At 39.5% G+C, this 11,935-nt stretch overlaps 1 protein-coding gene across 1 annotated transcript in view; it reads left to right on the top strand.

The window, feature by feature from the left end:
- Nucleotides 1-10,983: 10,983 nt before the first annotated feature.
- ABCC4 (ATP binding cassette subfamily C member 4) overlaps nucleotides 10,984-11,935 on the top strand; it is a gene marked incomplete at its 3' end in the record, with an annotated part of 120,726 nt that continues 119,774 nt past the window's right edge. Inside the window, 2 exon segments of the mRNA XM_009275812.1 lie at nucleotides 10,984-11,036; nucleotides 11,184-11,294. Coding sequence (XP_009274087.1) covers nucleotides 10,984-11,036; nucleotides 11,184-11,294 — 164 coding nt within the window.

Raw genomic sequence — 11,935 nt, 5'->3', positions numbered from 1 at the left:
GAAGAAAAGCTAAAACTGTTGCCTGGCAGAAACAGGAGTAAAGAAGTCGTGTTTTCATTGAATTATAAAACTAAGGTAATGAGCGTGTAGGCTGAATACACATTCTTCTCCCATTGTTCAAAGCTTGTCTTCTTGCTTTTGCGTTGTGACTTTGACAAGTATGAGCTTGATGAACATTAAAGGCTCTAGTAGTACGTTCATGGGAAAGAGGAACATCTGGATTGTGTGTGAATATTGTTATTTTTATAATGCATCCCTTGTGTAATGTTAGTCTGGATGCTACAACAATAAAAAACTATTTATGACAGAAGTATGACGATCAGGGCAGTTGCAAAATATTCTTGTTTTCCATATCTCTCATTAAATTATCTATATTAACATAGGATTATCAAAGCCCAAATTGTTGTTCTGGATGTTCCAGATACTGCTGTAACTACTGACCTTCAGAGTCACAAGTTCCCATGCTCACCAAACTTCTTCAAGCTCTGGCTGGTAGTTCAGTTACAGAGTTATCAGTGCTCGGGTATATTTCTGATTTACTTCATCTATGTTTTGTTGTTGTTGGGTTTTTTTGTTGGTTTTTTTTTATTGCTGGCTCAGCTTGCTGGTGAGAATGAGGGCTTTGAAGGATGGATAGGAGGATTTGCTTTGTTTTTAAGGTCCATCCAAGAAAGAGAGCATTCAGTCCAGTACTTTTCATGTTTAAACAGCTATTCCATTGTAGAAAGTGTTTGAGTTTAAAAAGCCTTATACTCCGTACTTTATGTAGTTGAGAATAGCACTTTTCACATCTTTTTTTTCTGCTCTGGGAGGTGGAGATTATTAGATTAATAACTGTACACAGTAAGAGTATTTCTCTTTTCTAACTATCAACCCATCTTTGAGCTTACATGTTCATTAAGTAGCAGGTGTATTTTTATTTGTTATAGCATTTGCTCTGTTGATTTATCAAAGATGTTCTAGCTATACAGCAGTTGAATTTTTGTGCACTCTCTTGTTCAGGCATCAACTTTTTGCCTGTTAATAACATGAGAAAGAGGGCAAGCCGGAACACCTGGAAAGGGTATCCAGTGTTTTTGTTTAGAGAAGTAAAAGAAATTAAAGTCTTGCTAAATTTCATATATTTATAATTTATTTTTAATAATAATAGTAATTACTTATCTGTCACAGACTCGCTGTGCCTATGACAAGTTCTTGGCTCCTTTGTAGCACTGGACACCGTCAGCATCCTAAGGCTGGATGCCTTTTTACATCATCACTTGACATGTGGCAATTGCTATTACAATAACATCATTAAAACATGAACTGAAAACTTGCTCCAAGGCATCCGCACAGTTATGATTCCAAGGAATAAATGATTGGTTTATCGTTACCTGTTGGTGTCTGACAGCATTGTTCTTGGCTTACTAAGCATGTGCTTTAGGGAAAATGACAAAACCACTAAGTCTTCTTCACTGCTCTGACTTGGAGTGTAGTGGGAGAAGAGTAAAAAAAAAATCTTTACCTGTGGATTTAAGCGTGAACAGAACGGGGTAAGTACAGATATGTAAGTCCCGAGATTTTCAGTGATGGCTGCACAGTATGTAGCTGTTTGTCTGACCAAATAGAGTCATGTCACACACCTCTCTTGTAGCGGTGTGAATAACTACATGCTTTTCTTAACTTCTTCCTCCTCTCTCACCCCATAGCTTAGAATTGGAAGGGCCACTGGCTGAGTTAGTTGGACTTCTGAGTAGGCCTAAGCATCGCCTGCATTTTAGTCCTGTGACTTGGCTCTCTTCAAAAGCATATCTTGCCTTGCATTGAAAGAAGTTAGGCAAAGAATTCATCACCTTTCTTGGAAGTTCCAGCCGGGGTCCAGCAGTGCCACTGTTACAACTGATCCATGTTCCTTACTGTGTCAGTGAATAGATTTGCCTGTGAGGATTTTACCTTTAATTCAGGTAACAAATGAAAATATCAAGCAGCATCAGGGTTTGCAATTTGCCTGGGATCTTGCCTGATATCTAGTGAATTCCCACTGGCAATGCCTGAAATTGGTGATGGTGATGACTCCTAACAGATGCCACTTCATAAAAATCTCTGAGGTAGCTAATTCTTAGTTCATTTATTGACTTATTGGTGCAGGACGATTGTGGTACTGTAAGAAACTCTAAAGAAATATGTAAGGATCTTCAGTATAGATAAACAGAAAACACATTTTCAGTAGCCAAAGAATGAAATCACACGTGCTTCTTTTTTCCTCATGATTGAAAGAAGACCGAGGATCACACATACTTTTTTTAAAGATAATGCCTTGTTTGTTCATTTATCAGATATTTAATATCCTGTAGTCAAATTTGAATCATTCAGTCTCTTGAACTACTGCATTCATTTGTAAGTTGTGCTTGTTTCATTGCAAGATAGCTGTATTATGCAGAAGAAAATATTGTTTGAAAATCATCGTTTATGAGCTATTGAAGTTAAAATACGTGGGTGAAGAGTGCTAAATAGATTATATCGACTACGGCAAATGTGTATATTGGAATGTTAGCATTTGCTATCTACAGTAAATACCTGCTTAGATATGCAATTAGATGAACTATTTGAGTATAACAAAACACTGAGGCTATTTGCCTTTGGAATGCCCTATATAAAGCATGCTGTGTCATTTATGAGAGAAAAATGTCTGTCTTATAATTCCTGCAAAACTTCAAAATTAGGAGTGTGTTGTGCTGTTGTTTTTTTCTTTTTTCCCCAAAATCATTTTTTTCACCCACTTCTAGAAAATTCTTCAAGGCCTTAAGTAGAGTGGAAGAGGGAGATAACACAATTAGATTTTGGGAGTGGAAGGTTAAAAAGACCAATCATCTATTTTTTTTTTTTTGTATCCCTGGCACCCAACCACTTGTAACAGCAGTATGAACTCACAGGTGATTTTAATTCTTCTTATTTCCATTACTTGGCAGAAAGGATGTTAATACAGAAATTGCTACCGTTAGGTTTCAGCATTTGCATTTTCTTTCGGAAATTGAAATTGGAGACCATTATGCTCAACTAGACTTTCTGTGTAACTTTGGTTTCAGGGTTTGAGCCTTTTTTTTGTTGTTGGTTGCTTTTTTCTATTTAACATGTATGTGAGCTGTAGCAGTTTTTAGATGCATTTTTCAAGTGATGAAGAAGTTGTCCACTTCAACTAAGTTGTTTCAGTAGTTATCTAACCTGAGATTAGAAACTTGTTTGGATGACCAATTCTTTTCTGCGAAACTGAAGAACTCTCTTCCCTTTGCTCTACTTAGGCCTTACTTCAGTAAATAGCTTGTACTAAAATTTAGTGTTATGAGGCATGATCTTCAGACGTTTGCATCAAATCTTTGGTATTTTGGATATTCTTCTTTGCATGTGGATGCTGGGTTTGGAATCAATATTTTAATAATAGTCTTTGGAATGCCACAGGTACAGGTGAGGCTGCTCCTCCACTCCCTGCTTCCAGGCTCCGCAGAAAATGTTAGCTGCAGTATGCTCTCCCTCCCCCCCCCGCCCTGTTTGTACTTCGTCTTGCCATCTGGAATATCAGGAAGTATGTTAGAGTAATCAGATATTTCATACCAGTGTAGATGAACAGCATGAAAATAACCCACAATAAGTGTAATCACATACCAATTGAGTTACTATTAGCATCAGAAAGTTCAGCAACTTAGCTGCTTACACTGTGCTGTGAAAAAGCAACAGCATGGAAGATGAGATGAAGCTGAGTATCAAAGGTTAATACAGTCTGGCATTGGAACTGGAAGCCTGAAGGGTGTTTTTGAGTTAATATGGCTTTGAAGTAATTTCATTGTATTCCTATTTTTTCCTACTGTAAGCAATGAGAAAACCTACTGTTTAAGCTGCAGTAAGCCGGGGAGGGAAGTTGCAACCAAAACACCAGTTAAAAAGCATCTGAAGAAATACCAGAACTTACTCTGTTTACTTTATTAAGTGTAGATGACTGCCTTGGTAAGGGGAAGTGAGAAAAGGCAGCTTACTGAAGAGAATGGGTGGGCATGTGAAATAGAGATAGGTTAAAAAAAAGATGAAAATCACATGATGACTACAAACTGTTGTGATGATATTTCTGAATTCTTGCAAAATAACACTGGAGACTGTCTGTGTGTCCTTCTGTCTGTACATCCCATCCCAACAGTGCTCCTCTGGACTGAGAGCAAGCACATAGCAGTGTTGGATTTGCGCTACTGATGTAGAACTTCCAAGTCTGAAGGCGGGTAATGAACAGTACAACAAAGCAGGTAGACACCTGAGGTAAGCCACGGAGGATAAGCAACATAGATTTATAATCAAAAGGTCCTGTGAGGAAACCCCATGTATTTTACAAAGAAACCAGCTCCAAAGTAGGTGATTAAAAAGAAAGAAATAAGTGTTATTTTGCAGCTTAGTAGTTGAAGTAGTGCTTCCAAGCTGCTCAAGGAGATGAAATCCTAGTGCTATGGAAGAATTTGAGTAAACAAAGGCTCTCCTGTGCAACTGTTGAAAAATAACTGGACATTGAGTGTAAACAGATGATGCTTGTAATGTAATGCACAAATAGGCTTAAGAGGAATGGGGAAAATGCAGTTCGTAAACCACCTCCTTAAGGAATGAGTTGATGAGAGAATACAGGATGTGGCTTTGACTGGGTGCTGTAAATTACCCAGAAGTTAAACTTCTGCCTATAATTACAAATAAAGAAGGACAAAAAGAAAAGATTTTTCTAATTAGAAAAGTAGTTCGTGTAGTCTGATTTTTCTGACTTGGCCAGTGATATAGTGAGGCCTTTTGTGAAACTGGTGAGAGCAAAATTTTGCGCTTGTGTAGAGGAAGGTATCGTAATATGTTAGTGACTGACTATGGTGTAACTGTTGGGGGACTGGTCAGGGCAGTTGTGCCCTGTGGGTGTGCCCAGAGCCCCGACAGACACATCCTTTGGTCTTGGGACATTTTTTATTTGTGTCAGCTTTGTAATGTAATTGTAATGCTTCTTGGCTGATGTTTTGTGACAAACTTTCTCAGTCCGTGAAGAACTTGCAATATATGCATGGGTTTCTGGGAAGCTCTGCAAGCCTGCTCTGCAGTGTGAGAATGGTACTTTTTTGAGCATTTGCAAGCAGGACACGATATAAATCCAGAGGTACAGCAGGTCCCATCCCTGGGTTAATGAACCAGTTGAGCTGGACACTGCTAGTAGTTTAATTATCTATAATGTATTTCTTCCTTGGCTGAAATGAAATTCTTTTGGGATGCTAGCAAACCTAATTTAAAAGCTTTCTCATTTAGGAAATTATATTTCATGCATGAAACAGAGTAGGATGAGTATTCTGATTGCACAATGACCCCGACTTTCGGATAGCAGGGCCTGATTCTCTTACATGCCGTCTCCATAAAGAAGAGGGTGGCTTGAGACCTCCCCTTGACATCTCACTTCTCTTATGAGGGTAAGAAAACACTGTGTTTCTTAGCTTTTTCTGTAGACCTTAGAGGCTTTCCAAAATCCTGGTGGAGTTGCTCTAATTACAGCTGGTAAAAATTGCACTTTCCTGAACAACCAAGTAAATTGCGTCTGGTTGACGGTGTTGTAATGTTACAGGGTGTATTATGTCAGGGCCCAAGAGTAGAGAAATGCAGGAAGTGAATGTTTATATTGTGGTCTTTGTGTATCTGCTGGTTCAGAAATGAATCACTTTCTTCTTTTATCAGTGCCCAAGGTACTGCTGTAGAGGTGGAAAGCTTTTTGGCGTCAGAGCAGTGAGTTACTGTTTTGCAGTTGGCTATCTCTTGGGTTTGCACCAGGTTACAGAGTGATTTATTTATTTATTTATTAATCTTTATTCCTAGTGACATCAGTATTCTGGCAGTAACAGGGACTAATTCTGGGCTTCTCTCCAGACTGATGTCTTTGATCAGCTAATCGGCTTGATAGAACATAGGCATTCCCAGCAGAACAGAAGGTACTTGGGATTCTTTCAGATACTCACATTTTTTGTGTAGTTCACGCTAGCAAAAATTTGGGCTAAGCTCTTTGAAAGGCATCATGTAAACCCTGTGTTTTGAAAGAGTGACTAAAATGAGGTGATATGTAAGAACCAAATAATTATTCAAAATTCTTAGCAAACAGGAAGGTACTTGGGGAAAGAGAAGATGATGACTAAGGGGTCCTATTTTTATTTAAGTTGAACAGCTTCTTCAGAAGGAAATATAGAAATGTGTGACTGAGCTGCGAGCCTTTCCTCCCCACCACGTTGCTTTTCTCTTTCTTCAGGCAGTAGATCGGTAGCGAGTCCATTTTATTTCCATCCTTGGGATAAGAGTGGTCGTTTGCATCACTGTCTATATATTCCCTCCGTTTTTCTAGGTCATCTTAATTTTTGTTTATTATTTTAGCTTTTTTTATTACAGAATAATGTGGATTGCACAGTTTCAGTGTTCATTACAAATGCTAATTTTCTGTGGGCTTTTCTTATCCTCCCTTGAAGAGATCAGTGTTAGCTGATCTCTGTTTGGACAAAAGACATACCGCTGTAACGAGTAGTCTTCCTTTATGGCGAAGTTGAGGTTTCAGGGATGTTCTTTATGTAGGCCATTGCCTTATTTGCCAGCTTCCTTCAACAGTCCTCTTACAGCACTCTTTAATTTAACTGAGCCTTCAGGCAATAGGAGGGCCTGTTTTGTTTGCTTGTTATGAGTGTGTGACTTGAGTAACAGCAGGCTGCGTGAAATAGGTTGGTCTCAATTCTACTCTTAAGTGCAGAGGATTCCACGGGACGTAATCTGCGTGTGGCATCCTGGTGGAAATTTTTACTTTAATGACTGAATATGAACATCTGCTAAGTCTTCTGTCTGAAAGTAGACCTCCAGCGTGAAGTTCAGGACCCGTCAGTGAGGTGGTGAAACTTGAACTGTTCTTGCCATACTGACAGTTTGCAGTGGACAAATAGAAGACCTCATTCTTGGGCTAAAAGCTCTTCAAAGACTGAGCATAATTTGAAAAGAAAAATTTTTAACCTTCTTCTAACGATCTTCAATATAGTCTACAGTAACACAACATACTGTTAAAAGCTTTTGTACTCTTAAGTACAAAGAGTACTTAAGTGCTACTCCATAGCAGTAGCTCTTGAAGATCAGTATTTTGGGGCAGAGTAGTCAGAAAGCTCAACAATGGGTGATTTTTTCCTTTCTTTTTATGCATTTTTTTCCTAACCCTACAGAAACATGTGGACTTGTGTTGAGTCTTTGCCATGTTGTCCATTATAATAAATGAGTCACAAAATGAATTACCACAGTTTTCTGCATACTCTGGATTGGCTTTCCTCTCCGCCTTTAATGTTAAAATAGAGGTTGTAGTGCAATATATTACTGTTTTCAAAATTATGGTTTTAACTAATGGAAAAATGTGAAAAGCACTGAATTTGCACTAGGTCTCACTGGAACTAATAGTCTGAAAACCTTGAGATTTTTGGCAGTTTTTACGCTGCACTATTATCTCCATCTGCTACTTAATTTGGAAATTCAATCTCATAGTGCGTACAGTACTTGATTGGTGTGTAGGTGGAGGGGACAGAAGGGATTTGCTACAAACTGTAGGAACTCAGCGGAGGTGGGTGTATCATCAGTAAGTTTTTTGGAGAGTTTAAGGCCAAAGGAGAAGCTAGATCCCTCTAGCAATCCTGTAGACTTGAGACCGTTATCTTTCATCTGGTTACTTTGCAACTGGACTACATTATGGCTGTGGTCAACACTTTCTGCTGCTGTTGGCTCTAATGCTCAATCACACTGACATCGAGAGAGAGCAGTCGCCCTCAACAGAAGTATTGTTCTTGTGGGCTGGTTGTGGTTTTTCACCGTGTTTTGAAAACTATAAGTAAAGGAATGGTGTTCTATAGTAACATTAAGAGCACTGTTTTGTTTTTTAGAAGTGTATATTTAAGTGTATTTTTAAAGTGTCTTTTATTTTCCTCTGGGCTTTCTGCTGTATGCCAATAACGGACAGCACTGTTCAGCACTGGTGAGGCCACACCTGGGGTCCTGTGTCCAGTTCTGGGCTCCCCAGTACATGAGAGACATGGACATACTGGAGGCAGTCCATCAAAGGGCCATGAAGATGATGAAGGGACTGGAGCATCTCTCCTGTGAGGAGAGGCTGAGAGAGCTGGGACTGTTCAGCCTAGAGAAGAGAAGGCTCAGGGGGATCTCATCAATGTTTATAAATACCTGAAGGGAGGGTGCAAAGAGGACAGAGCCAGGCCCTGCTCAGTGGTGCCCAGTGACAGGACCAGAGGCAATGGGCACAAACTGAAACACAGGAGGTTCCCTCTGAACATCAGGAAACACTTTTTCACTGTGAGGGTGACCGAGCACTGGCACAGGTTGCCCAGAGAGGTTGAGGAGACCTTGGAGATCTTCAAAAGCTGTCTGGACATGGTCCTGGCAACTGTCTCTAGGTCGTCTTGCTTGAGCAGGGGGGGTTGGACCAGCTGACCCCCAGAGGTCCCTTCAGACCTCAGCCATTCTGGATTCTGTAAGGGCACAAACTGAAACACAGGAGGTTCCCTCTGAACATCAGGAAACACTTTTTCACTGTGAGGGTGACCGAGCACTGGCACAGGTTGCCCAGAGAGGTTGAGGAGACCTTGGAGATCTTCAAAAGCTGTCTGGACATGGTCCTGGCAACTGTCTCTAGGTCGTCTTGCTTGAGCAGGGGGGGTTGGACCAGCTGACCCCCAGAGGTCCCTTCAGACCTCAGCCATTCTGTGATTCTGTAATAAATATCCTATTTATGCTCCTTGTTAAAGTTAAATGTCGGAAAGATTTTTGTTTTCACCACCTTGGCAGCGGTAGCTAGTGGAATCTTGTAACCATTTCCATAGATGTGAGAAGGACTTATCTCTGTATTTTCCTGAAAGGGCTGCCTCATCCTGATTCTCATGCTAAAGGAGTTGGGGAAGATAACTTGTTCTCTCCTCTATCCTTCTCTGTCGGAAAGGAGACCTGTGACTTGTTTATGGAGTACACTGTAGGCTAATACTGATGTTGCAGGAGGAGGAACGCTTGGTATCAGCCATATGAGTCAAGTGAAGTCTGCAGATCTTTCCCATAACTGTCTGTCCTGGAGCAAATAGAGGCTCTCTCGTCCAGCAGGCAGAAATTGTTTGAATGGCCTTGAGGTTATTTGCTTCATGTCTGCTTTTTACCTGTGGTCGGCAGCAAGAACTGAGGCCGAAGAAGAAATGTTTCAATGGAACAGGTTCATTGTGTCAAACCAGGCAGAAGCTTTTCTGCTGGTTGGAGCAATTGATCTTCAAGACATTTGGTCAGGAGCTGTAGGGAAGTTGTGGCAGCGATTTGGGCCGTGATGCTATTTGGCCATACAGTTCAAGGAACAGACTTGTCTGACAAGTACTTTCTATTTCTAATTGTACCTTTCACATACATAGAGAACTTGATCTGTATGATATGTAAACTGTCTTCAGTACTTGCTCCAAGAGTTTAAAAAGGGCTGTTAGGCATCAGAGATGCTACTCTAAAGATAGAATAGAGACTTAATCTTTGAATGAGTCACACAAACACTGTGCTAACACGCTAAGTAGTGAAGGAGAAGCACTATTAATCCCATTTGTTACATGCAGTTGTGCCACAGAGCCTGTGAAAAAGGTTTTTGCAACAGTTCTATCTTTGAAAAAACTCTGAGCCCCCTCTTCTAGGGTTCAGTCTGCCCCTCCACCTTCTCTAATCAACAAACTTCTCATAAGCCAGTGTATACAAAATTAAATTGGAACATGCCCGAGCAGGAAATGCAAAGCTGGTTGTATTCATAACCACCATTGTGGTTGTGAATAAATAAATGCCCTCATTGTAAACCATTCCAGTTTTGAATTCTCACATGTTGGCCTTCCAGAAAATAATACACTTCACCTAGTGCACCAGGTGCTCTTTTAAAAACTGTGTTGGTGAAGTCAGGGAGTAATTAAGCATCAGAAACTAAACAGCAGTTATGAACTTTCACAGGCAATCAACATCAGACAAACATCTTGCCATGAGTGCGAGTGTTTTTTCCAAAACAGGTCCATCCCTGACCTCTTGGTTCTGATCGTGTTGGCCATCTGAGAAAGTACTTGTAGGAAACAAGCCTGAGAGCCAAAACCCGCACTTCTCGTGGAAACCAAGTATCATGGATTCAGTAGAGACAAACTAAGTGGCAAACTGCAGTTTCCCTACCCGCCCTGTTCCCACTAAACCATGGATGTTTCAGAGTTGTTAATTCTCTTTTGTTCCATCTCATGAACAACTTAGTCACTTTTGTGCTTTCTGCCATACATCTGCTCTGTGGAGCACAGCTGAAACTGTTTGGACCTCCTTGACCTATGTTTCAGGCTTGAAGAAGGATATAGGTGCATAAAAGCTAGTCTTACTGTTCCCTGACAGTGTTATTTGATCTAACAAAATATTGCCTTTGCAAACAAACCTACAGTAGTGCTATTACAATTTGTTTTCAAAGCGCTCTCATAAAATACTGAGCTTTTAAAAATCTGTCCGCTAAGGAAATTGAGCTGTTAGACAATATCTTCCTTTTTTGAACCTACATGCTGTGACAGTGTGCTTTTTGTTTATATTTCCAAACATGGCTAAGATCAGTTCTAGTAATAATCCATTATTTACCCATTTTTACATTTGAGTGGTTGTCTTTAAATTGCTGACCTTTAATATTTGTCAAGATGGCAGTTGAACAGAAGTTAATTTTTTCCCCATGTAAATAAATAGCCACGCTAGTTACAAAAAATGTCTTTTAATACGTATTACAATTTTATTTACAACTCTGTCAATATTTTAATAGTTGGATTAAGTTCTGTTTTTTCCTAAATATTTAAATGAATGCCAATTTTCCTTAAATATAGGGAAACACTGTAAGAAAACAGTTGCCTAAAGGCCAAGAAGAGTTGTGCTGACTGTCTGGATGCCTGAGAGTAAGGTGCTATGGGGCATGAAATGCTTTCCCATTTGGAAAATGGGGGTGACTTAATTGTTAGGTAAGAGAAAAGTGCAGTAAAATGTGTGGATGTTCAGTGACGCAGGAGAAGAGGAGGGAAGAAAGGGGTAAAAGAATTAAATTAATATGTAAAGAAATTACTGTCTTGGTCTGCTGATCAGTTTATTAATAATTTGTATTTAAATAGGTGGTTGAATCCCTTATTTATTATTGGCCATAAACGGAAGCTTGAAGAAGATGATATGTATAAAGTGCTGCCAGAAGATTCCTCAGAGAAGCTTGGAGAGGAATTGCAGTGGTAAGGAGAAAAATAATTGTTCTCTTTCATTGTATTTCTGCTGGTGAAGGTGAGAGTTTTATTCCTATCCTAAAATTAAAAGAGGTTGTTGTGAAGTTTCACAAGGTCTACTGTTAAAAATGCTGAAGAGCTAAGAGTAATATTTAGAATTTGTTTCCCATGGAAGCATTTTAATTTTTTTCAAGTAACACATAATGAAGATGTATTAGAGTATTTCTATTATGTCATGTATAATTAATATGACACTTTGCAGAATGCTTGGAAAAGAAAACTTTTCATCAACTGTTACTGCAGTAATCCTTAATAAATTAATGTGAGTTTTCTTGGTCTGTGGTAGAATAGCTATGGAAACCTTTTAAATAAAAGTAGGGAAGAAGTTTTAGGTTTTCTTCTTCATTGTTTTTGAGCACAAACTGAATTAAGCGACAGCTGTGTACCCGTTAGATATGTGTCTATATAAATACATGTATGTTGAAAATATGTGTTGTGGTTTAACCTGGCAGGCAGCTAAACACCACACCAGCTGTTTGCTCACTCCCCAGTGGGATGGGGGGAGAGAATTGGAAAAAAAAAGTAAAATCGTGGGTTGTGAGATAAAGACGGTTTAATAGGACAGAAAAGGAAGGGAAAATAGTAATAAT

The sequence above is a fragment of the Aptenodytes forsteri genome, unplaced genomic scaffold (assembly GCF_000699145.1).
Source record: "Aptenodytes forsteri isolate BGI_AS27 unplaced genomic scaffold, ASM69914v1 Scaffold161, whole genome shotgun sequence".
NCBI classification, from domain to species: Eukaryota; Metazoa; Chordata; class Aves; order Sphenisciformes; family Spheniscidae; genus Aptenodytes; species Aptenodytes forsteri.
The sequence above is the reverse complement of the archived record's forward strand: the minus strand, read 5'-3'. Positions and strand labels throughout refer to the sequence as shown.